The 27803-nt window shown below is 36.7% G+C and overlaps 1 protein-coding gene across 4 annotated transcripts in view; it reads right to left on the reverse strand.

The window, feature by feature from the left end:
• Window positions 1-27803, reverse strand: part of LOC592492 (inactive phospholipase C-like protein 2) — a 42818-nt gene that overhangs the window by 11641 nt on the left and 3374 nt on the right. For 2 of the 4 annotated variants that reach the window (XM_030992978.1, XM_030992979.1), the window contains exons 3-11: window positions 15939-16032; window positions 15029-15146; window positions 12476-12561; window positions 11580-11700; window positions 10044-10212; window positions 7458-7553; window positions 5547-5648; window positions 1572-1671; window positions 846-1025 (exon numbers count right to left, since the gene is read on the reverse strand). In XM_030992978.1, the coding sequence (XP_030848838.1) occupies window positions 846-1025; window positions 1572-1671; window positions 5547-5648; window positions 7458-7553; window positions 10044-10212; window positions 11580-11700; window positions 12476-12561; window positions 15029-15146; window positions 15939-16032 (1066 nt within the window). The remainder of the gene's footprint in view (window positions 1-845; window positions 1026-1571; window positions 1672-5546; window positions 5649-7457; window positions 7554-10043; window positions 10213-11579; window positions 11701-12475; window positions 12562-15028; window positions 15147-15938; window positions 16033-27803) is intronic. The other 2 variants (XM_030992980.1, XM_030992981.1) reach the window with 1 other exon arrangement.

Below are 27803 nucleotides of genomic sequence, written 5' to 3' on the forward strand. Positions count from 1 at the left end.
GCAAGTGTTTCACGATGGGCGAAAGGTTAAGATTTGTTTGATTTTATGACAACCCTTTAAGTTGTTATCATTTAGGCTCATTCATATTTGAAGTGGTAAATCGCTGCATTTATTAAAGGAATGGAAATTGGGATTCACTGAGTTAAGAGACATAAGATACAGAAATGTGACCTGGGGGGTGTTTCACAAAGATCCTAAGTAGAACTTAACACTAAGTTGGACTTAAAAATTATGGACAGCCATTGGAGCCTTAAAATGTAATATATTCATAAGCAGAAATTCAAGTATTTTAGACTTTTTTATAAATTCCACATCAAGAACATGAAATCTTTTTGATGATAAAAAATATGAATGATTTGAATCAACATTTTATGCCTTTCAAAATAACGTTTACAAATTTTTTTCAAAGGTGCTAATGGCTTTCCATAATTTTTAAGTCCAACTTAGAGATAAGTTCAACTTAGAATCTTTGTGAAACACCCCCTGGCAGTACACTTACATCATTATATAAGATAAAAACCCATATCAGTTTGCCATGTCATATCTGAACGTGGCTGAGGTAGTTTAGCAAAATGAAGCGGCAAGAAAAGATATGTACGGAACGCACAAGGCATAATAGTAAGTGATGTATGTTTAAATAATCAAAAGGTTCTTTTTTTTAAATATCTGAATGAAAATTTAGGTAACAATATGCCTAATCAAAATAGTACATATATTTATAAGGTTCATATCCTAACAATGTGGTTCTACCACGGTGTGACAAAATTATGATTTCTAACAATTATGCATTTTGTTGGAGATGAATCTATCCGTGCCGCAACATTTCGCCAAGCTTCCTTACTCACCTATCTGGCATCCCACATTCCACATATCCTGTGGATTGAGATTGGTTGAATCTACTCGGTTTGGATTGGGGTAGACTCTGGATAGATATCTCTTGTTATGGCTCACATAGTCCTCGGGACACATGTTAGCAAACTTCTCTGCTGTATTCTCAACGAAAGAACAGATCTCCCAGTATCTCTCTGAAAACAAACAAACAAACAAATAAACAAAAACAAAGTTATTACTCTTTACTCTCTAACATGGACAGCTAAAATATCATGTAAGCAAACTTCTCTGCTGTATTCTCAACAAAGGAGCAGATCTCCCAGTATCTCTCTGAAAACAAACAAACAAGCAAACGAAAATAAGAAGAAACAAAATTACCACTCTTTTTTAACATGGACAGCAAAAATATCAGGTTTGCAAACTTCTCTGCTGTATTCGTAACAAAGGAACAAATCTCCTAATATCACTCTGAAGAAAGAACCCCCCCCCCCCCCCCCCCCAAAGAAAAAAAAAAAATTGAACAAATAAAAATACTACCAGTACTCTTTATATCATGGAGAAATAAATATTCTGTTGGCAAACTTCTCTGCTGTATTCTCAACCAATGAAATATTGGTTTGTACAGTGGTTTCAATGTTGTGCTATACTTTTTGTGATGAAGACCTTTGCTACACATAAAACCAGCATCCATGTTGACCCACTCTGTGAAAATGCCTCATAGAAAAGGAGGTATTACTCACGATCTTGTCTTGCTTCGTTGAATCCTAGAAAGCGAACTGATTTGCATAGGGTGACTAGGTCGGATAACTCTCGTATTAATGCCCTCTTCTTAACTCCATCCTATGAAACAAGAAACAATAATATCTGAACATTACAGGGAAACATGAACAATGCTCGCCACACACTTTACGATTTGATTCTTAAAGAAATTATTATTATTTTACTGAGAAGGAAATTTGATTTGATAGTTGGATGATATATTTTTACCTGACTGCTAAGAAAGCAATTGTATGCTTGTAAGTTAGCAGCCAGTCCTCTCTGAGGGACCCGGTAATGAGGATTGATGCCTTAGCAGAGGGCACTACATCGACTTGGTTTTGAACCTGGGACCTCCAGGTTACAAGACCACTGCTCTACCACTGAGCTATCCCGTTTCCTCTAAATCTATACAAACATCATCTTCCTGATTGAAATGTATGTGTATGTTCTAAATAATGATAAGAATACAAGCGATTAAAATTTCAGTGCATTAAATCAGGCTAAATTGTAGACAGAACAATGCTGGTTTGATGTCACTTACATTCTGACCTAATTTAGCTTTTCTTCCTCCAAGAAAACATGAACACCTTTAAAATTTGGATTTTATTAATCATATACTCAGATCATCGGTCATTAAGATTTTACATGTTTGAATATTCATATCAAATGCAATTGCAAAGTCTTCCCAGATGGGATAGTAGTCAAATCATATATGTTGTGTGCAGAGGGCTTTACACTGTACACATGTGTAACACAAAAAGAAACCTCAAAGTAAAGAAGAAATATGGTCTTTATATGGAGGTTTAAATGCAAGTTGTGGTCCTCATAGACCATTGGTCTCTTGGTTGGACTACAGAAATAATTATTAAATCAAATATAAGGTAACAAGTTAGCTTCAAAACTGTTGAAGAATGAGCCAGTCATTAATACATAATGAAACACAATAGAAATAAGCCTCTAATGCGTTAATAATATCATCTAATAATTATACATGAGATTTATAAAGCATCATATCCACTTGAAATCAAATGCTCCAGGCTAGACAATGAAAAAGAACTTCTAATGAAATGACACCGCAGTATACATGCATGTCTTTAGTTCACATGCTATCAAAACAACATTAGAAAACTCCAAAACTCCAACGGCTTCGCAGACAATTTCTCTCGACTTACTGTAAAGATAATAAAAGGGTCAAGAGCATGTAGACTAAATTTCCTCTCAAGGTCTCTACTGGCAGTGTAAGCATTAATATACAATGTAGTCTTTATGCCCAGACTTGGTTTAAACATTTTCATTTACAAATTCAAAAAGAATTTCGCTCCGTCTTATTATAAAGAGTTGCTATTAATCGCAACTTATTTTCGATTGATATCAATCGCAGCATGTACATATGGCGGAGGCCCAGGAGTCAGGCAAAGGGTTATGGAACAAAGCAAGTGGAATCAATTAGTTGTAATACCAAAATTCTGGCACTTAAAGATGAAGTTGAGTTCTGGTCATGCGATTGCATTGTGAAAGAAACGGTGTGGAGTCGACCAGAAAAGGTTGATCATCTAGCACATAAGAATGTGTGTGTATTGCAAGGTTCTGCAATCATCAACATGATAAGAAATTGGCCAAGTCTTGGTAAAGTTACAAACACTGTACACAGAAAGATGTATATGGGACTACACGAACACGTGGCGTAAAAATCCTACCCCTGAGTTTTACGATATTACATGACATATTTAGAATATGAAGGCATTTGTGGAGCCATGCTTTTCAGGGAACATGTCTTATCTGATGTTCTTCCACACTTGCATAATAAGTATGATAACGTTCACAAATTATTTTTCACCTCTTCCCAGAACTCAACCTTCTCTTTAAATGAAACAAACTTATAAAGACAACAAGTTGAAGTAGCTGTTAGAAAAAGAATGGTTTGTGATGATGAAAGATGATAATTGTGATCTCTGATCAACTAAATCTAGCCACATATTGAGCAAAACATGTTCCTTGTCAGTGGACATTGGTGGTGTATTAAAGACAAAGTTCAGTTGTGGTCATGCTGTTGCATGATTGGAAAATTTTGATCATCTAGCAGATAAGTTCAGGTATAAACTGTCAGGTTTTGGAATTTTCAAGATCCATCCTTTTCAGTGGACACTTTTTCTATGATATCAAGCCACACCGACATAAAAAGAATGAAAGCTCTCAAATTATTTCTCACATTTCCCAGAACTCAACCTTCTCTTTAACGAGCCTCGATAGTACATGTTCCTCACAGATTGTTTTCCAAGTCAATATTATATGAATACAAGCAAAGGTGAGAGGAGATAAGTGGCAATATTCTTCCCACTTGTGAGAGCCAGTTCTGATTGATTGCAGTAAAGTGGATAGTCTGTCTGTCCCAATGCCAATTATACATGAATGTGGTGAGAATCATGTGTGAATTTCCAAATTAGTTTTTCTTATTATTACCAGAACTCAAGATTGTGACCCTGCAGCAAGTGACAAAAACAACATCATAAACATAACAGTATGAAATATAATAAACATTTACGACATAGCGTGATGCGTGTACATGTAGTGGTTCAATACACTGAAATATAATGCCCCATGTACCAACTTTGTGATTAAAGACAGAAGAACTAGAATCAAAATATTTTGACCGAGGAAGAAATTGAAAAAAAGACTAAAGGCTTGTTCATACATACATGTAACATGGGAGAACCTCAGAATTTTGTTTTGTATGTGTACATGTAAATGAATGGCATATGGGGATTAGAAGAGATAGCTGTGTGTGTGCAAGAAAGATCCAATGTGAACACAATAATCTGTGTATCTGTGTATTATATCATACAGACATGTAAAGCGTATTAGGGTTCTGTCATTAAAAGAAAAAGAGTCAGTGTGTTGCGATACAGTAATACTTCTAGATTTCTAAGAAATACCAGTAGAATATGGCAATAAAAAAAATAAAAAAATTGCACATAAAAAATTACTAGGGTTAAAAGGCTTCAGATATGGCGCAAGAGTGCAGCAAAGGACTTGTACTTATTCACCGAGCTCTGTGTTAGAAGATGAAATGTGAAGAATCATCATACAAAACCACCACGGTTTTGCTGTGTCATATCTGAATGAACCATTAAAAATGTTAGAAAAACCACAAAAGAAGGCCTACCGGTAATAGTATACCGTAAAGGTTTAATGGTTACTCTTTTCAACTATCTTTTTTTTAATCCATAGCCTAATTTTTTTTTCTTCTCCATTTTCAATTCTTTTAAATAAGAAATAGATAAAAATTAGAATATGGCAAATTGTTTTATTTTCACCTGCATACAAGAAAAACGACTAGGGTTAAATAGCTTGTTCAGATATAGCACATACAAAAAAACATGTGTAAATGAATGACAACTGAGTGGAGCAAAGGACTTGCACTTATTCACTGAGCTCTGTGTTAGAAGATAGAGAAATGTGAATCGTCATCATAAAAAAACACCAGGGGGGTGTTTCACAAAGATCCTAAGTTGAACTTATCTCTAAGTTGGACTTAACAATTATGGAAAGCAGTTGGCATCTATGAAAATATTTTTGTAAAAGCTATTTCAAAAGGGATAAAATGTTGATTCAAATCATTCATTTTTTCTACTATCAAGGAGATTTCATGTTCTTGATGTGGAATTTATAAAAAGTCTAAAATACTTCAATTTTTGCTTTTGAATATATTTAATTTTAAGCCTACAAATAGCTCTCCATAATTTTAAAGTCCAACTTATCGAGTTAAGTAAGACTAAGGATCTTTGTGAGACACCCCCCATGTGTCATATCTGAACTAGCCTTGAGAGTGTTACAAAAACCACAAAAGAACAAATAATAATGGTTTATTTATTCAAAATGTGCATCCAATGACTGTTAGAATGCAGGAACCTGATGCAATGATGGAGGCGATCAAGCAAGCCACAGCACGACAGTACCTTAGCAATAGAAGCCATTATCTGATTCAGGGTCAATTTATCTCGTAACCTTTTGACCCTGAGGTCTGGGTCATCTGGCCTCCTGAACGAGAAAAATCTAGACTACAGAGACAGAGACAAACACACACAAAAGATAAACCTATACAGTATGAACAGAAGACATAGAAGATGAACCTTTACGAGTACAGTTTGAATAGAAGAATCTACTGTAAAGATAAAAACTTACAAGATAAACCTATACAGTGTTTGTTTGATTGATTTTTGGTCTGCGTTCAAATAGAAGAATCTACTATAGACTAGTGTGAATAGAAGAATCTACCGTATTAAAAATTATATAAACACAGAAGATAAACTTATTCAAGTGTATTGTGAAGAGAAGAATTTATGGTATTAAACATAGGAGAGACATTGCGAAAAGAACAATCTATGCTACATAAAACAAAATATTAACAAGAGTGAAAAGATGAATCTAAGCAAAAGATAAACCTATACAAGTTCATTTTAATATGTGAGGATATGTGCAATATTCTCAAAAAATTTGTATGTCAACAAATTTTTGCCTCTTTTTGTAAAGATTAAACCAGAAAATATTGTTTCTATGATAATGGATGGCAGCCATCTTGGATGTTAGCGATTTACACAAACAGCTTTTTTAAATCACAAGGGCTCCTCAACTAATATTAGTAGGTCATAAGAAGTGTTCATGCCAAATTTGGAACTTCTGTCTACTCTGTCAGGATGATTCCCCCAAGCCACCTACTATAACCTACAGAGACCTGTACAAAAATAAAAACTAATACAGTGAAACCTGTTTATAGAGATCGCTCAAAGAAGCATAAAAAGTGATCTTTATAGGCAGGTGGTCTCTATGTACAGGTTCCTTTAGTACAAGTTTCAGTGAGAAACCAGATGAGAAACAAAAAGTATGGGCTTTATAGACAGGTAGTCTTTCTATACAGGTGAACACTATTACAGCAGGTTTGACTGTACCTTACACATACAGTGACAGTATACGATTTTTACCCTAAATAATATGAATGCAGTCGTGTGATAATATGAACACAGCCGTGTGATAAGATCAACCTACCCTAAAGATACAATAACAAAAGAGGGCTTGAAATGAGAAAAACATCCAAACAAACCTAACAAAGAAACCTTTACTGTTTTCTCCATTTAAATGTAACATTAAGATTGAAATGATCTCATCACAGCTCCCAAACTTTCTCTACTCCTTTGACTGAAGGGAGTGATGTAGGAGATGGGTTTCCATGGAAACAAAAGATGTTGAAAGAAAGGAAAGTGAGATATAGGAGGACTGCCTACAGAGCAGATTGTGGCAAGATGTATTATCCTCAGGTATGTGATTACAGATTTATATGCTGGCCCTTACAGGAGTTTGTAAAGAGCTAACTTGATCACATTTTCTTCTCTAAACTGGTAACAATCTTAATTTCCTTTAGCTGTTAATGTTATATAAATATAGTGCCATGTCTCTGAAAATAAACATGGTTATGGGCTATTTTGAAAAGTTACAAATTTTGCTTGAAAAACAATGATTTGAATCTCTCAATATATTGCCAGTTTAAGGATTTTAAAGATTATTTTCCTTTTTAAAATTCCTATCAAAGGAACTGTGGTCATGCAACAAAATAGACGCAATATATGCATGAATGTTTGTCCTTTCTATTCTCACTTTTGGAAAAGAATTTAGGGCTCTGAATAGTAACTAGAACCACAGAAAGTGGAATGCTTGTCTCAAAAGGACCTTAGACAAATGTGGCCACCAATTGACCAATCATTTATTTAGAAAACTTATGAATATTCATAGAAGGGATATAATAGCTTATAACGTTATACAAGTCATGAAAGCACTGCCCAAATGTGGTGTTGGCAATTCTATACTTTAGTTACCTTCTTGATCTTCTTTCCTCTGTCTGTGTCTGATCCCTCATCTTCATCTGTCACTTCACCTTCATCTCCTTCATGATCATCAGGTAACCTCTTGCCCTGTAACATAGTAGCTTATAACGTTATACAGGTCATCATAGCACTGCCCAATAGTAAGCAAATAACTACCGTTGGTGAAGGTGATGGGACAAACTATCACTTCCGAGGCGATCTGGATGTAGCAATCTTTCAGAAGCGAAGCTGAGGAAAGAAAGCGTATACATTCTGATCGACGAGGAAGTGATAGTTTGCCATCGCCTGAAACCAAAAGGTGATTGTTTGCTTTATATTCCACATCTAAATCAATTTAACTACAAAAAGAAAAGGACGTGTATGCATCTACATAAAAGACACCATGCCCAAATTCACATCAAAAAAGTTAAACAGTAGTTTAACCCAACCCCTGGTAACGGTGCGCGCATGTGTTTGTTTTAATTGTGCTCATTGGTAATGCGCGCTTAATTATGCCTGTATTAGTGCGCTTTTGGATAATCTTCAGTGAAAGTGCGTTGCCCTTTGCAGATAGTACCTCTATCTTCAGTGAAAGTGCGTTGCCCTTTGTAGATAGTACCTCTATCTACAGTGAAAGTGTGTTGCACTGTGTAGATAGTAGTACTATCTACACAGTGTAACAAACTTTTTGCTTCTCCCATCAATAATGGGTGATCTATCTTTCATCACGTGATTTACTTTTGACCAATCGTAGAGCAAGATTCTTAGTATGTGGAATATAATAGCTTATAACGTTATACAGGTCATGATAGCACTGCCCAATAGTAGCTTATAACGTTATACAGGTCATGATAGCACTGCCCAATAGTAGCTTATAACGTTATACAGGTCATGATAGTACTGCCCAATAGTAGCTTCTAACGTTATACAGGTCATGATAGCACTGCCCAATAGTAGCTTATAACGTTATACAGGTCATGAAAGCACTGCCCAATAGTAGCTTATAACGTTATACAGGTCATGATAGTACTGCCCAATAGTAGCTTATAACGTTATACAGGTCATGATAGCACTGCCCAATAGTAGCTTATAACGTTATACAGGTCATGATAGCATTGCCCAATAGTAGCTTACAGGTATAACGTTATACAGGTCATGATAGCCCAGCCCAATAGTAGCTTATAACACTATAAAATTCACCATTGACCTGTATCACAGTAGCTTTTAACAAACAGGTAACAGCTACCCGGTATGACAGAAGTTTATAACATCATCAGGTAATTATTGCCCTATACAACAGTAGCTTATAACATTTCACGGATCATTGTTACCCTGCCCTGCCCAGTAGCTTATAACACTATAAATTTAAAAGGCAAGACAAGAGGTCATGTCTATGAAAATAACCTTGGATTTGTAATTGTATGAAAAGACAGCCGACAAGGGAAGGCATTCATTATCTCCAACTGTTTAGGTAAACCAGAGCTGCCAACCTTGTGCCATCAAAAAAAAGGAATCATGATGGCCAAAAAAGGAATTTCACGCAAAAAAAAGGAATTCATAAAAACAAAACTGACAACCACGCGCGACACACTTCCAATGCAGAAATGTTCATTCCTCATGCTGTTTTTTTCCATATGAGTAGGTATATTTTGTTTGGTTATTTTGGTATTATCGGCATTTCATTCTCAAGAATGTATTTTTTAAAATTAGTTTTCTATTGAATTTGGGATCAAATCACCATTATAAGGCATTTATTTGACGTGCGGTATGTAAAAAAAAATATTTAAAAAAAATAAATAAATAAATAAATAAAAAAATGTCTTTTATGAAGAAGAGTTCAGTTCAGTTCAGAATAGTGTAGTTTCACAAGACAAAAATAAACTGAGGTTCAGTCTTATGAACTTTATTACTGCATCTGCCCTGTTCCCTTGAGACTTTGATAAAGTAAAATTGAAGCGCTACATTTTGCTAAGCTACCTTATTTAAAAGCAGTGTACCCCCCCCCCCCCCCCACGGGGGTGTTTCACAAAGACTAAGATCGACTTAAGTTGGACTATGGCAGGCCATTCATGCCACTGATTGCTCTCACTATTGGTCTCTCAAGGGACGTCACAAATCTACAGAATTCGAAATTGTTGATACTTTATTATTGAAGTAAAATACGTTATCTAAAGATCACAATTTTTAAGGTTTTTTCCCTCTAATTGTACATCTGGTTCAAGAATTTTTAAGGGCATACATGTTAATCGCCTGTCATAGTTCTAAGTACAACTAAGTTGATCTACCGGTAAGTCTTTATGAAACATCCCCCATATCTGAATACCGTAAATCTCTGTGTATAAGACGCACCCTATTTATAGGACCAAGACAAAAAAAAAACATGAACGTTGTTTAACTTCAAGTAGTAGATCCTATTTTTTAATCACATTATGTAATTCATGTTGAGAGACACAGATATTTTCGAAAAACACTAAAAAAGTAGCATTTTTGAGGACTCAAAATATCCTAAAACGCACCCCCGATTTTTGAAATTTTCCGGCGGAAAAAGAGTGCGTCTTATACACAGAGATTTACAGTAAGCCTGAAGTTTGTACTGACCTTGATCAGAATCTTGCCTTGAAGATCATGAGGTGATGGTAGGTAGGATAGATCTTCATCTATCCGTTCAGTATGAAGCTTATCACCAAACACAGACGTGATGTAGTGCGCCATGGTTCTCTGTTGCTCGGGGCTGCAGTGGTTTTCTATTGATACGATCACCGGATACCTGTGAAGGACGGACAATCACAATGACATCAAATCCAAGAAGTTAAGATATACCAGACACTCTAGACATTGACAACCCATAGGCCTTAAATGGATCCGGTAACTTTGTCTCAGATTCTGAAACAAAATCCTGGATTTAGCTCATGCTGCAATCATAATTATAAACTTTTGGGTCAGTCTGCAACCCCGTGGCATTTACAAGCCGATCGCCTGTCTGATTGTCAAGACATTAATGATTGGAAATTAAAACCAAATTTTGCATTTTCCTAACGGTTTTCATAACATTTCAGTCTCTTGGGGAAAACAAGTATGGTGAAACCGTTCACTCAAAGATTTTTACTTTCTTTACGCACTTCTTGATCATTTTGAAGCGCAGTTTTTTTTAGGGCTTCAATATTACACCATATCACAGACACTGATAACATGTAAGGCCATGCATCTCAGATTTAACATTGTTACGATGCCTTTAACAAACCCCACCCTCCTCCATGACCATACACTTTGCCAGGCAGCATCAACTCCTTTAAACTTCTCTTGCCCTCCATGTCATCCTTCAAATCCATACAATACTCCTTCTGTATGTCATGACTCAGCCCATATGCTTGACGTTAATATACCGGTACAAGGATGATATTCTACTTGTATTATACTCATAGAACAAACAGCTCTTAGAAGAAGAAAAGTTTTGCTTTCGTAGGCACTAGATGCAAATTGCGACGCCAGGTCCCTTTATCTATCGAACGTAGCTGGAGAAAAAACCCTTGGCAATCTTTCATCTCAAGCTATGACAATCCCCATTTGTTTTTTATTCCCTTCTCAATCTCCGTCACCTTCCCTTTCTTCTTCTCTTGCTAAAATCTCAACAGACATGATGCATTAAATGGTGGTTTTAGGTATCCGAGAATGCCCTGCTTTACTATATCAGCTGCTGCTTGCGTGGCGATGGCAGAAGTGGCAAACGTTAGCTACCAGGCCAGGCTGGACGCTTCCCCGGTGCTCGGGGAAGGTTCAAAGCATAGCTCCGTAGGTCTACATATTGTACCATACCAACATAGCGTATAAAAAATAGGATTTGTATAGCACAGGCATGACCATTGCTGTCGTGTATATACCGCACACACAGCAATGATCTGTACAGTGATATAAAGAGCAGCGCATGGAAAACGGTACATCTACAGAATGTTCTAGCCGAAGGCAGACATACGCACTTGGTACAAAAAAAAAAGAATTGAGAGAAAGAGAGAACAGGGATCGAAGAGAGACAAAAAAACAAAAACACAAAAAATACAGAAAAAAACTGAAAAATCTGTAAAAATACAAAATTTCTGAATATTCCAGTAAAAATGGCATCTCTGAAGAAATACTCACTCTGATGTTTCAAATGCATGTTGGTTGATGGCTTCAATGGCTGCTTTAAAGAGGATCTTAGATGTGAGTGTATGACCGTGGTAGATGATTGGTTCATCATTAGCACCGTCCCATACATCCACTGAAAAACAAGCATCATTTAGAAAAAATTATCAATGTAACATTGGCCACAGAGTCTCTTGAAAGATTCGTTGGAAGGAAACGTAGAAGGTACCAAATCAAGAGGGGAACCTAGAACTGACTGGAAGGGGAACGTTTAGGCTTTCTGTGGACAGGAGGGATGAGACCACCCAGCAAGGTCACTAACAGGTGGCTATCTCATCAATTCAGCTCTCGATTTACATAAGAAAAAGAGGGTCATGGGGGACCAACAGGCACCGATTAGGCATTGTTTTCTATAACATGTAGGGAGCAAGTAGCTACAAGTAGTACAGTGGGGCTTTAAGACAAGATGTGGAATGGCACTGCTAGATTGTTCTAGGATGGCAAAGGACAGAGATTTGTAGAACAGCTAAACTTATCTGTTAAACATGCATTTTATTTCTCTCTTGTTCATGCAAATTATTCTTCTCAATATCACTCTGGAAGAAGAAGTAGAAGAAGATAAAGAAAAATAGGAAGGAGGCAAAAAGAAGACAAAGAAGAAGAATTAAGGAGATGAAGAAAAAAAATAGGAAGAAGGAAGAAGGAAGAAGGAGGACAAGAAGAAGGAAAATAGAAAAAGAAGGAGAAGAGGCAGAAGAAGAATAACATATGAATATTAGGGTATTAATGAATTAAGTTTATAATTAACTACTTGTATTTAGGAAAGATACAATGTACACCTAGGCCTCATCTGTTAGCATTCAGGTCATATGGAGTGTGTTTAAAATATTCATTCAACTGCTGTGACTTACATTCCACCCATCTACAGCCTTTCTGTAAAGCTGATACATAGGCTGCTACACTGGATGGTCCTTTCAATTGATCCTCAGTTAGATACCTAAGAAAAAACAAAGACAAAAAAAAAAAACAACATTAGCTCCTCAGTCGGATACAACCATCCACACACATTGTATTAAAGAGCCCAGTATAGATGCTAAGAAAAATTATTTATATTTCTTGTTAGGTCCTCAGTTTATAGATACCAAGAAAAACTATTATTCAACTTTCATAGATTTGACTTATTTTTGACATAAGCCAAACAATTATGCGTAACTTATGAAATAATTAAGGGTTCAAAGGGTTAAGAAGACTTTAGATGCTATTAAAGAAGGACTCATCTGCTTTCGACCAAAGCCCTTCAGACTACATGTGGTGAAGACTGTACAAGGATACTCATGCAACAATCTGTTACCAAACCCTTCCTGTATACTACCAAAAAACTTCCTGTTTGAGGCTTAATCAGTTTCATATTCAAATTTACAAAAAGATATCCTAAACAAGATGAGTTTCATAAATAATAGTACCGGTATGCACACAAGAAGCAATCAACTCTATTACACAAGAAACAAAGATGAGAAAAAGAAAAACCTGGCCACAAAAATTGCCACTCCATTACTATGAACAATTAAAGGGGCAGTCCACCCTGATATTAAGTTGATGTTTTTGTTAAGGCAAACAAAAATGAGAGAAACAAATAAGTGACAGTTTTAGCAATATCCTATAAAAAAAAAGGGAAGTTTATCATTGTTGAAGGTGCAATGAATCAAATACAAATTACCAACCCTGTGACATATCTTATGAGCTCCCCTTTTATTTGCTCTGTACGGATAATTTCATAAACTTTTGTTTTCGTAGTTATTGATTTCAGAAAATATTTGGTTTATACATTGGTACAATAGTTAAATTTAGGGTGAACGAATGATTGACGATGAGAGGGAAACTTGCAAGATACGTCACAGAGTTGCCAACTTGTGTTTGACGGATCCCACCTTAAAAAATTCATAACTTTCATATTTCTAGTCAGGTTTTGCTCAAAATTGTACTGACCTGTTTCTCTGATTGTGATGCTTCTATTAAAACCAACTTAATTATCAGGGTGGACTTCCCATTGTGCATTATAAAAATAGCTGCAATGAAGTTGTGTGGTAACGATTACATTACAAGAAGTTGCAATCAAGGGATTTCACAACGACTGAATAATGCAACAACAGGTAAATAAGTATTATGAAAGATGCAATCAAATATCATAAGGAGTAAAGAAGCATAGCAAAATATAGTGTCACAAAAAGACGCTTCAAGAACGCAAACTGCATAAATGCAGAATATCAAAATGTTATTACAAAGAGTTATTACCACCTCTTGAGGATATGGAGGTTGTAAATGCTAAACCATCTCAGGGATGCTTAACATGAGTTAAATTTTTCATTTAGGGATATCTCAGAAAGTAAATTTGAAATAAGAAACATCACTACAGGTAATTGTATTTTATTTTGTGTTCCTTACAGGTCATTTTGTGCCACTACATTTTGTTAAGCTAACTAATTATTATGAGAAGCTAAAATATATTAATGTGGCAACGACTAGTTACTTATGTATTACAAGAAGCTGTAATGGAGTAATGTAAAGGATACTTACAACTTTACAAGCAATATGAAGTATTGTGAAAATGATCAAATACTAAAAAGGGAAGCCCACCCTGATTTTCAACTAGTTTTAATAGAAGTAGAAAAATGAGAGAAAAAGGACAGAGAATATTTGAGCAAAAAGCAATTAAAAATCAAACACAAACTGGCAACTCTGTGACGTATCTTGAGAGGTCCCATCCCATTTGCCCTGCACTAAAAAACTTCAAAAATATATATCTTCCCTCCAGAAAATATTCAATCATACATTCACCCTGAATATAATTATTGCAAATATGTTTTAATACAACCGCTGACGTATAAAACGAATCTATTCCGTCATCCACAAATTAAAAAAAATGAAAGTTAATGACATTTTCTTTACTTATCAAATTGGGGAGGAGCTCACAAGATACATCACAGAGTTGCCAATTTGTGTTTGACTGATTGCACCTTCAAAATTTCATAACTGTCTTATTTTTCATCGGGTTTTGCTCAAACTGTCATTGATCTGTTCCTCCCATTTTTTTGTTGCTTTTATTAACACCAACCTTCCCCTTTAATAATTACAACCAAAGGGTGGTATTCTCAAAAGGGGACTAACTTTAGTCCATGGTTTAATCCATCGACTCAGTAAGGAATGCCAAGTGTCCATATGAATATATTTTTGAATAATTTTATATGTCCCTAAATTACCATGATAACATAATTATATTATAGTTATATTGTTGTTTATTAATTACGTTATTATATTTTATTTCAATTTAGTGACATATTAAAGTATTCAAAGTCATATTCATAGTCATATGGACTTTTGGCATTCCATACTTGGTCGGTGGATTAAACCATGGACTAAAGTTAGTACGCTTTCGAGAAAACCACCCTTAGCCATTAAATGCTTACGTATTATGAGAAGCTGCAATGAAGTAATGTGATAGTGATTGTGTCATGTCCTGACAGACCCTCCGCTGCTGGTGGTCAAAGATGTCACATTCTGATGAGAGTAGATAGCTTGTGAAACCTACAAGACAAACAGATATAACCATAACATTGCACATTCTGATGAAAGTAGATAGCTTGTGAAACCTACAAGATATAACCGTAACATTGACCAATGCAAATCAATAGACCGGTTTACTAACATATTGAAATTCCCCGGGGGCATAGTGACAAAGTACATTATTTGTATTCCATTAACCTGTTATTAATGAATGAACGTAGTAGTAATTCACCCGTAGTAACAACCATAGCCGAATGTAGCATACCCCATAATCAACATAATCACTGTCATTGAGCGTACTTCAGCTTAGTTTAACGTAGTGTAACATGGCAATTGTGGATCTCCCCGGTAGTACTTACTTCAACTTACTTCAACCTAGTTTACTGTACTTTAACATACTTATGCATGGCCATACTTCAACTTACCTTAACCTAGTTTAATATTCTTCTAGGTAGTCTAGGCTACGGTAATCCCCCCTTACGGATAGCTAGGTAAATTGTAGACTAACGTACATGTATGTGTTACCGCCCCTTTACAGTGATCCACTCCTCTTCTACTCTCCCAGAAACAGGAGACACCATACTTTAAAGCCCCACTGCACTAATTATAGCTACTTGCGCCCTCTTTAGAGCAAACAATGCCTAATCGGTGACTATTGGTCCCCCCATGATCCCCTTTTTCATATTTTAATTGAGAGGTTATTTGATGAGATATTCACCTGTCAGTGACCATGCAGGGAGGGCTAATCCCTTCTGGCCAAACTAGTGCAGTAGGGCTTTAAAAGAAATAACATGATTGGATATATATACATACCATCAATACCCAGGTATCCTCTCTGGCGTCCCTCTTCAGATACCTCATACCGCTGGATGAGAGACAGACATTTCTCCTTAGTAACACCAGTCATCTGGATAATAAAAGAAACAGTATTGCTTGTTTATCATTAATAATAATAATAATAATAATAATAATAATATGTATTGTTTACCCAGGGTAGCCTCATCAGTATTCATACTGTTCTCCCTGAGGGCCCTGCAATCATATTACCATCGATCAACAGGTGAACAAGCTTTGGCTGAATTACCACTATTATCACTTGGTACTTGCATCATTTTCATCAGGGCCCCATCTTGTTTTTGAGTTTCTGATGGTATAACTCAATTATCAAATAAACATTTACTTTACTTGTATTAAAGAGAACCTTTGCTAGGCTAGCACCATGAGCGCCCCTGGACAGTGTGTGTGCTCTATAAGTTTACACTATTATTATTAATATAAAGAGTTGATATTTAATTGCAGCTTATTTGTGGGTGATATCATCGTAACTATGTACATGAGAGATAGGAAACTGCAAACTTGCCATTGATTGGAGGACTTGTGATTGATTTGGATCAATCACAATACTTTATAAGACAGAGCCCAGAATATATTAAGCACCTACTGTGCATATAAGGTGATCATTACCACCACCACCATCATCATCACCATTATCATCATCACCATCACCACCACCATATTCATCACCATCATCATCATTATCATCATTATCAACAGCATTATCATCACTATTATCATCACCATTATCATCATCATTATCATCATCATTATCATCATCATTATCAACAGCATTATCATCATCATTATCAACAGTATTATCATCATCATTATCAACAGCATTATCAACATCATTATCAACAGCATTATCAACAGCATTATCAACAGCATTATCATCATCATTATCATCGTCATTATCATCATCATCATCATCATCATTATCAACAGCATTATCATCATCATTATCATCGTCATTATCAACAGTATTATCATCATCATTATCAACAGTATTATCATCATCATTATCATCGTCATTATCAACAGCATTATCAACAGCATTATCAAAAGCATTATCATCATCATTATCAACAGCATTATCAACAGCATTATCATCGTCATTATCATCATCATTATCATCGTCATTATCATCATCATTATCAACAGTATTATCATCATCATTATCAACAGTATTATCATCATCATTATCATCGTCATTATCATTATCATTATCAACAGTATTATCATCATCATTATCAACAGTATTATCATCATCATTATCATCATCATTATCATCATCATTATCAACAGCATTATCATCATCATTATCAACAGTATTATCATCATCATTATCAACAGTATTATCATCATCATTATCATCATCATTATCATCATCATTATCATCATCATTATCAACAGTATTATCATCATCATTATCAACAGCATTATCATCATCATTATCATCGTCATTATCAACAGTATTATCATCATCATTATCAACAGTATTATCATCATCATTATCAACAGTATTATCATCATCATTATCAACAGTATTATCATCATCATTATCATCATCATTATCAACAGTATTATCATCATCATTTAAAATCAACAGTATTATCATCATCATTATCAACAGTATTCTCATCATCATTATCAACAGTATTATCATCATCATTATCAACTGTATTATCATCATCATTATCAACAGTATTCTCATCATCATTATCATCATCATTATCAACAGTATTCTCATCATCATTATCAACAGTATTATCATCATCATTATCAACAGTATTATCATCATCATTATCAACAGTATTCTCATCATCATTATCAACAGTATTATCATCATCAGGGCACTAGCGCATTGACTTGGTTTCGAACCCGGGTCATCGTATTACGAGACCACTGCTCTACCAACTGAGCTATCGCGCCTCCACTGCATTGCCATTTTAGAAACTTTAGTGATTATGTATTAAATAACTCTTATTCATGAATGGTCCAGTATCCTGCAATTTAAAGACCGTCACCACTACTGGGCCAGAAGGGATTAGACCACACAGCGAGGTCACTGACAGGTGGCTATCTCATTAACTCAGCTCTCAACTAACATAAGAAAAAGAGGATCATGGGGGACCAACAGGCACCGATTGGGGAAGTTTTCTATATAGAGGGAGCAAGTAGCTACAAGTAGGACAGTGGGGCTTTAAATGGACAACACATTTTCGATGATTTTTGCTCTTTTTGTTCATGAACAGCTTGTAATTCCTAGAATTTTAGATGGAAAGATGTTTAATAAACGTGAGGACTCGCAGACACTGAAGTGCTTGCTATGTGGCCATTTTGATTGAACCTTCTTAATCACCTGTGAGCTCTCTCAAACCAAATCTGTCAATCTTTATGCAATTTCTCACTTGACGGTCTCCTTATAACGTTACCATAGAAACGGAGGTGTAAATAATATAAGAGTCGCTCTCTGGGGAGAGAATTAAGGCTGCATTGCCTTGAATTCTTTGAAATGAGCTATGAGAGTATTCTTTCGTAGCCACTAGGCACTACAGTGACGAGTCTCTATATAATTCATCTCTACATTTCTTGCAATATCATTCCCCCTCTCTTTCTCACTACTACATAAATCATTTTTTGCATCATTTATAATTCAGCATTGCCACATCTTTCTAGCCTACCTTTCTTCCTCTCCTTTCTATTTTAAAATCTCTCTTCTTTTTGTTTCCTTTGATGTATCTTTCCCCTTCCTGCATGTCCCTTAATTTATTTATCTCATTTCCAGGAATACAACATCAAACAATAATATACCTAGACAATGAAAACATACACAAATGAGAAACAATGTTTAAAAGAACAACTTAATGCCCAGGGATGGCCCAAAAGAAATATGAATTTCTACTTAAAGTGACTCGGTAACATTACCTCAGATTCTGAAACAAAATCCTGGATTTAGCTCATGTTGCAATCATAATTTTAAACATTTAGGTCAGTCAGGAATCCCGTTACTTTTACAAGCCTCATTATTAAGATATTTATGATTGCAATTTGTAAATCAAAATTTCATTTTTCGTTTATTCTAACGGTGTTTAAACACTACAGTATATTGGAAAAAAAGCGAGTATGTTAAAACTTTTTTGAGGCACTTCATGATCAATTTTGTTAGGGCTTCAATATTACACCATATCACAGACACTGATAAGACGTAGGGCCATGCATCTCAGATTTAATATTGCTAAAAATGCCTTTAATGGCTTTTGACAATGGTTTTTGTTTAAAAGAATTCCTCCCTCCCCCCCCCCCCCCAAAAAAAAAAAATACAAAAAATACAAAATAAAAATACAAAATACAAAAAGAAATATACCAGATAAAAGGACAGAAAGTGGCAAGAAAAAAAAGGTCATATTTCTCCAAATGATAGTACTGTAGAAGGCATATCAAAAAAGCTAACAGCGTAACACTTTTCCCCTCATGACTTTTCTCTACACTGACATGTATCTGCCCGTCAATTCTTCTCTTTCTAGTTCTCTTTCTTTCTTACTGTATTTCCCCTAAGGATCTTTCTATGGGGGAGTGATCATTTGGTAGTCAATGGGTTAACTCTGTATGATATGTCTTAATTACTATCCTTCTGCATTCAGGTAGATTGTGTGGTATACTGCATCAACAGTTACTTGGGCAGGGGTGTTATTTTGCAAATTTTGTGATATCATTCATTGATCGTGGATTCAACAACATTCGCATGTCAAAATCACTAAAGTAAGAAAGAACAAGAGAGACTAAGAGAAGGTGAGAAGGCAAGGAAGGAGAACAAAGATAGAAATAAACAGAGAAAAGTAGGCTATATGGGGAAAAGGAATCATGGTGATATAGAGAAAGAGAGAAGAGGAGAATGGAACAACAACAAAGAAAGAGACAAGGGGACGGAAAGGAATAGAAAAGAGGATGGAAAGGGATGGAAAGGAATAGAAAGAGAGAAGGGGAAGGAAAGAGAGAAGGGGAAGGAAAGAGAAGAGAGAGAAGGGGAAGGAAAGAGAAGAAAGAGAAGGAGAGGAGGGAAAAGAAGCAAGACAGAGATAGAGCTATACAAAGAGAGATTGGGAGAGAGAGAGAGGGGGGACGAGCAGGAAAAAATGAACAAGTAAGGAATGAAAGGAAGCAAGAAAGAGGGAAGAGAGAGAGAGAGAGGGAAGAGAGAGAATGGGAGGGAGAGGGAGGGAGAGGGAGGGAGAGAGAGGGGGAGAGAGGGGAGGGAGAGAGAGAGAGATAGAAAGAAGGGAGAGAGAGGGGAAACAAGTGAGAGAAAAAGAGCAGGGAAGGAAGGTAAGGATGCAAGAGAGAAAGAGAGAGAAAGAGAGAGAGAGAGAGAGAGATGCCTTTTCACAGGAAGTGAGGGACATGCATTTCTATAGGGAGGGATCCACTTAGAATCTTAAAGGCACTTATCGCAGCGTGACTTTGAATATAAGCACAAAGCATCACTGCCATTTGAAACGAGATCTAGATATAAGAAAAAGAATAAAATAAGAATAAGAATAAGAATAAATATAATAATGATAATAATAATAATAATACCGGATTCTTATATAGTTTACCATTAATTGACCAAAGCGCTTTAATACAGTACCATCATTACCCCATTTACTGGATTCAATTCCTTTTCAATTACTTTTCTGCACATCCTAGACTCCCTAGGGAGCTTTCCAGCTAGTCGCTAGTCCAACCACAATTACCTTTGCATCCTACCATACCTAACAACTGGGTGAAGAGAGCAATGCAGATAACTTGCTTTGCCAAAGGACATTTTGTTCAATGATTGAGTTTTCAATTATGTAAATTATTTGTAAATATTGTGATTTCTTTTAATTTTCCAATTAAAACACAAATCTTAAAAAAAAAAAAAAAAAAAAAAAAATTATTAAAAAAAAATCTATAAAAAAAAAAATTAAATTGTTTAACCGAAAACCGTCTGGTTTTGACTAACGATCAAACAGAATTTGATGTTACAACTCTAGTTTCATTATGCTTTCGTGGACGTTTTCTTCCCAGTAGAAGAGTTATCATCATCGTTTACACAATAAGAAATATTCATATAGTTGTGTAATCCTAAATCTTACTTCAGTTAAAGAGCTAGGCCTTGATAGAGAAAAAAAATCTTCTGTTTGGAGCTTGGAGGGCATTAACTCACATACTAATATATACAGAGTCAATGCCCTTCCAGCCAGGGCCGAACAGAAGAAATACTGATGCTACCTGAACGCATACTGTAACAACAGGTGGGTTTCTGCTAGCAATCAACCCTCTACATCTGGCCTATTTACACTACACAGAAAAACTAATTGGAAAATCGTTTTGTATAACTACCATTTATACTACTGGAAAACCCATTAAAAAACTGTTGGAGTTTGCTAAATTTTGTTTTCTTTCAATGAGTACTGCGGATGCATGAGTTGTCACTCCTCCACAAAGGATAGATCGGAAGAAAGGAGAGTGGTGTGAGCAGAAACCTGAGGAATCATTCACCTGTGTTTTGTGAGCTAGCAATTACAGGAATTTAACGAAACACACCAGGTGAATTTTTTCAATTTCTAGTTTTTTGTCATGTTTGCGGGTAGTTGCCTAGCAACGTCCGATGAAACTCTGGAAAGTGAGAAGAACGCAGGTTATTTTTACAGCAGTGTGAATGACTCCATGTAGGATAGATTGAATGACAGGCGATGCAAGGCAATACCTCTAATAGCACTATCATCAGGTTACAATCTACCCACCAATCAGACTGGCTGGTTGTAGCAGCTTCTACGTATCAGATTTGTCCTGCGCCGAAATAAGAATACTATTTTGAGTTCACTTACAGATGAAATCCCCAGATAACTGTAATGACATAGTAACTGTCCGCTATCTAATCTCATGAGACTAAGATTGACCTTCATTGCTACATCCCTACCAAGCTCATGCGCTTCATTGCCATTTAGTCTACAACCAGTACGTCTAAAACCCACACATGGAAACCCATTGTACTAGAGGGAGATGAAGAGAACAAGCAATTATTTTGCAGTTTCGAAGTTTTAGATAAAAACTAAATTCAAAAGGTGCACTATACGAATAAGACACAGCAGTGAGGGCATTGGTAAAAATTACCCACACAAGGTAACGAGTGGAACAGTCTAACACAAGGGTTTTTGGACTGTTTCAAAGGTACCGTGTGTGGGTAATTTGACTAATGCCCGAACAAAATGATGTGTATTATTTTTATTACAAGACAATGTTTTATTTGTTTTACACAATAATGTTGTATAACATGATTCTGCTAATGACTGGTCATTAGTAAAATACGTATTAGGCAAAATGAATGCCTGGGTACGTGTACGCTCTCAACCAATCATTTGATAAGGATCTAGTTCATCATCTTAAGAATAATACAATGTTAAACAGACTTCATTAAAAATACAGTCAGACTTGCTTCAGTGACCAAACTGACCACCTGTTTCTATTTTCTTTCCATCCATTCTCTCTCTCTTTCTATCTCTCTTGTTTAATGTTGCTATGTACCTAAGGTAGGCAGTGCAATAACAGTAACTAGGGAACAGTCCAACTTGCTTTAGTCGCCACCTGTATTTAACAAGACACCTGTCTATGAATACCATATTCTTGTGTTTCCCTAGAACAAGATATATCTCTTTGAAACATTCCTAAAGCAACCTGTAAATAAACACCACACCTGCCATTGAAGGCCACTTTGATACATGTTCTCCCATGAGATGCCTTTACAAACAAGTTACGCTGTATCAATTTTTCTAGAATATTGATAGAGAGAGAGAGAGAGAGAGAGGGAGAGGGAGAGAGAGAAAAATATTGATAGAGAGAGAGAGAGAGAGAGAGAGAGAGAGAGAAGTACATCTAGAGTAGATGTGAAATCCCTTCATGATCAAAAATTTCCCCTTCCTTGAATAGTGACTTACATTTACACATGTATTAAAGCCCCACTGCACTACTAATAGCGGCTTGCGCCCTCTATATAGCAAAAAATGCCTAATTGGTGATCATTGGTCCCCCATGATCCTCTTTTTCTTATGTTAATTGAGAGCTGATTTGATGAGATAACCACCTGTCAGTGACCATGCAGGGAGGTCTAATCCTTCCTGGCCAAACTAATGTGGTAGGAACCTGTAAATAAAAACTGTCTGCTTTTAAGACCACTTTTCATGTATCCCTTAAGCGGTCTTTATAAACAAAGTTAACTGTCTTAATTTCTCTTGAAGATTAGAGAGATAAGTACATCTAGATTAGATATGAAATCCCTTCATGATCTTTTCTTTCTCTCCACCTCTCCTCCCCACCCTCTCTTTCTCATGTATAGTATTCTCATTTTTTGATTAGGCTTTTTAAAACCACTCTTCACTTAACAAAACCATATCTCCCCAAATGTATTTTCCTGTAACACAATACCTCTTTTGTAAGTGAAAATTCATGTTTTGGACTTAAATGGATGCCAAATTTGTCCACTGTTGTAAAGTTGTACATACATGCAGGTACACCTGTATCTTTGAGGTTGAAAAGTAGAAAGCATGGCACTGTCTAATGCAATTAGCCCTAACACAACATGCATGTTTATATAAACAGGCGGTGACACATTTTCAGGTGGATGGCCGACTTGGGCAGGGGCTTGTCACTGCCGATCACATTGGTAATTCACAAAATATCTACTTATATAGTTGCGACACATACGGCACCCCTTTCGGTGGCAAAGGCATGAGAGAGATATAGAGAAAGAGAATGAGAGAGGGAGAGAGAGAGAGGGAGAGGAGAGAGAGAGAGAGAGAGAGAGAGAGATAAGAGAAGAGAAACATTGCTTTAACCTGCTATGATTGGTCAGTCCAATATAATCCTCAGATTCTATGTATGTATGAACACTAATTGCTGTATTCCAATAAGCTTAGCTTCAACATGCATCACCCTCTGGCTATGATAATTCACATGCATGTTGTGATCATTCAGAAGCAATTGAGCGTTTGGCATTAAGGCGGAATGCCGGTAAATTGACTGGGATCTCTCTCGAACTGTATCTATTCTCCTTTCCTTTTTGTATAACTCTCCAACTGTCTCGCACCGTCTACTGCCTTCATTATTCATCGCTTGTGAGCAAGAGGTAATTTCAACAAAATAGCAATTAACAGAGTTAGGGATTAAGTCCCTAATGGATCTCAACCACAAAGAAATAGACTACCACTATCTGGTATTTCAATATCAAATATGTCCATTTATATAGTGCAGCTGCTACATGAATATACTCTATAATACGAAGTAAAATATTATTACCCAGGCTCTTGTATACGGTGCTAAAGCATTCAAGGAATTCCTTCCTAACGGGTTCTCATTTACTTCACCTGGATGGAGGGTGGCAAACATAGATTAATGTCTTGCTAAACGACATTAGTGCCGAAGCAGGGCTTGAACGGCGAACCATGTAATCTAACGTCCGGTACCACAATATATCGTCGCTGTTTTCACGAAGTGACGGTAGTGAAAAAAAATTGCATTCACTTTGCGTTACGATTTTCCTCACTACCGTCACTTCGTAAAAACAAGGACGATATGGTATATAAGGGGTATCTTCCCCCTTTTTACTACCGTTTTCCCTCTACATCTGCTATGAATTTGGGTATTATTGCTCATGCTCTCACCAAATCTGCCACCCCCACCCCCCCCCCCCCTCTTTCTCTTTTGTCCACCCATTTCTCTCCCCCTCCATCCTATCTCTCCAATCTTTCTCCTTCTCTCCCCATCCTGTCTCCCTCCTCCCCCTCTCCCCATTCCTAAGCCTCTCTCCCTCTCTCTATTCCCTCTCCCCATCCTGCCTCCCTCCTCCCCCTCTCCCCTTCCTAAGCCTCTCTCCCTCTCTCTATTCCCTCTCCCCATCCTGTCTCCCTCCTCCCCCTCTCCCCCTTCCTAAGCCTCTCTCCCTCTCTCTATTCCCTCTCCCCATCCTGCCACCCCCTCTCCCCTTCCTAAGCCTCTCTCCCTCTCTCTATTCCCTCTCCCCATCCTGTCTCCCTCCTCCCCCTCTCCCCCTTCCTAAGCCTCTCTCCCTCTCTCTATTCCCTCTCCCCATCCTGCCTCCCTCCTCCCCCTCTCCCCCTTCCTAAACCTCTCTCCCTCTCTCTATTCCCTCTCCCCATCCTGTCTCCCTCCACCCCCTCTTCCCCTTCCTAGGCCTCTCTCCCTCTCTCTATTCCCTCTCCCCATCCTGTCTCCCTCCTCCCCCTCTCCCCCTTCCTAAGCCTCTTACTTTCTCCCCCTTCCTAACACACACTCTCTCTCTCTCTCTCTCTCTCTCTCTTTCTTTCTCTCTCTCTCTCTCTCTCTCTCTCTCTTTCTTCTCTCTCTCTCTCTCTCTCTCTCTCTCTCTCTCTTTCTTCCCTCTCCCTTTCTCTCTCTTTCTCTCTCTTTCTATGTCACTCCACTGAGCTCAGAGATTATGTATGTATGCCTAGTCTGAAAGCAAAGCCTCTTATTTGACGCTTGACCACAATTTCTAAAGGACTTGAGCAGAGCCTAGATCTACAAGCTTCTGGCTGTGTCAAAGAACAGTGCCTCTTGTGGTCTCATAACGCACAGTGACTGACAAGATTTGCGCCTACAAGCTATCCTCTGTTATGCATTACAACTGACAAGGGTCTGTAGTTTTAAACTATCACACACCTCTGAGAGACATTAATCATTACACCTGAGACTACCTGTCGCAGAGCACATCACATTTTATGCATGCATGTGTGTCTGTTTGCATACATGGTCAAGGTTACCCAAACAAACCCTCACATCCTCCCACCCTGCCTCCAGACCAGCATTCAGTCAATCGCTATACAACACTCACATATGGGTAATTCTATAAATTAGGGACCCACTTTGTGACATTTTTGGTGTCCAACTTACATAATGAACCCAAACGTACTTGTGGCTCTGAGTAAAGACTTAAATAGTGGAGTATGATTGTTAAGTGATTCTAGGTATGAGGATGCAATATTATGCTTGGAAATCACTTAGCAATCTCACTCCACTATTTGAGTCTTTACTCAGAGCCACAAATATGTGTGGGCTCCTAATGTAAGTGAGACACCAAAAATATCACAGAGTGGGTCCCTAATTTATGGAATGACCAATCTAAATCCAAATGTATATACATTTGTAAGAATAAGTAATTAACATTTTCTAGTCGGAATATTGCCTAAAGAAACATTGTCTAAACAAATTCTTATAACCAAATACAGGAATTAGCATCGTTTCGAATGAAAACTGGAGCAAGAACGTTGTATCATACAAAAATCGTATAACTGGGCAGTGGTTATCTTTAACCCTACATTAACTGGGGGGGGGTCAATTTGACCCCCCCTGTAGAAATTTCGCGACAACTTCGAAACCGCGGCAGATATAAAATTTTCCTCTCACGACTTTTTACTTTCGAGTCTTACGCATCTTTTAAAACAATTTTTTTGAAAATCGGACCTACGGTTACAAGGTTGCGTGACCTTTTGTCTTTGCATGTCAGCCCGAAAATCGCTCATTTTCGTGATTTGTGTACAAAACATATATGTAAAAGTCATTTTTCCCAAAAATAGTTAAAACATTGGTTATTCAGTCTTCTTTAAAGTTTAGATGTTTGTTTTGGAGTCAAAATAGTTGAATTGTAGTTATAAATGAAATAAAACAACAAAAACAATAAAATACATACCGTATTTGCCGGCGTATAGGCCGCAGTATTTTTGGAAGAAAAAATATCAAAAAGTCGGGGTGCGGCCTATGCGGCGAAAGAGTAAAAAAAGTTTGTTTTTTTTAGTTTCGATTTATGGCGCTATGCCTGGCAATGTCTCCCAGCTCAGTAATCAGTGTGTTGACTCACCACTCGGAAACTACAACAACACTAAAATTTGACTGTCATCTTGGTTTGAAAGTAATCTTTCTAATAGATCTCAATATGTAGTTTATAATAATAGTTCCTCAAATTTTTTTCTATAACAAATGGTGTACCACAAGGTACACCACTGGTACCATAGGTACTTTATTGTTTTTAAATCACATTAATGATCTTACACATTCTTCTAAAAACGACATTGTTACTATTATTTGTGACAAGTTTACAAGCACAAATCAGCGCCTTTAACTGCACCTCGATGTTTAATGAAGGTCCTTCCACGCGTGGGTTTTCGGCAGCAAAACAACAACAAGAAAACAAAACAAAAAACGATTTTTTTTTTTTTTTTTTTTTTTTTTTTTTTTTTTTTTATTTATTTATTTTTTTTTTAAATGTCAAAATCGGGGGTGCGGCCTATGCGGGGGTGCGGCCTTTACGCCGGCAAATACGGTAAGTTAAAAAAACAATGAAATACATAAGAAATTATAAAAACAAGAGATAACATAAGGAATAACCTGGCTCTTCCAAATTTTTAAGTTGTATTATTATTCCAAATGGTCTAATAAATATATGTAGTGAAAAAGAATACTTAAATATGAATAATCTATGATTTATTGGCCGAAATGTGAATTTTATGACCTTATTTGCATAAATTACCATAAATATGCAAATGAGTGAATTTTTCAAAAATTTGAAATTACCATAGTATTCTATACACTTCACTTGACATGCATGCAAATTTTCGCGGCGATCGGGGGTGAAACGGCCGAGATCTTAGGGGGGGGGGGTCAAATTGACCCCCCCCCCCCCAGTAAAAACCTGGTCTGAAATAGCCCAGTTAAAATAGGGTTAACACGTAATTATGATTGGCCAGCTGTCATGTGAACACACCTCTTCAACGCCTTCACACAATGTTGTTTGTGTACGTCACT

Source organism: Strongylocentrotus purpuratus, unplaced genomic scaffold (assembly GCF_000002235.5).
Source record: "Strongylocentrotus purpuratus isolate Spur 01 unplaced genomic scaffold, Spur_5.0 spur5_scaffold_20, whole genome shotgun sequence".
In the NCBI taxonomy this organism is placed as follows: domain Eukaryota; kingdom Metazoa; phylum Echinodermata; class Echinoidea; order Camarodonta; family Strongylocentrotidae; genus Strongylocentrotus; species Strongylocentrotus purpuratus.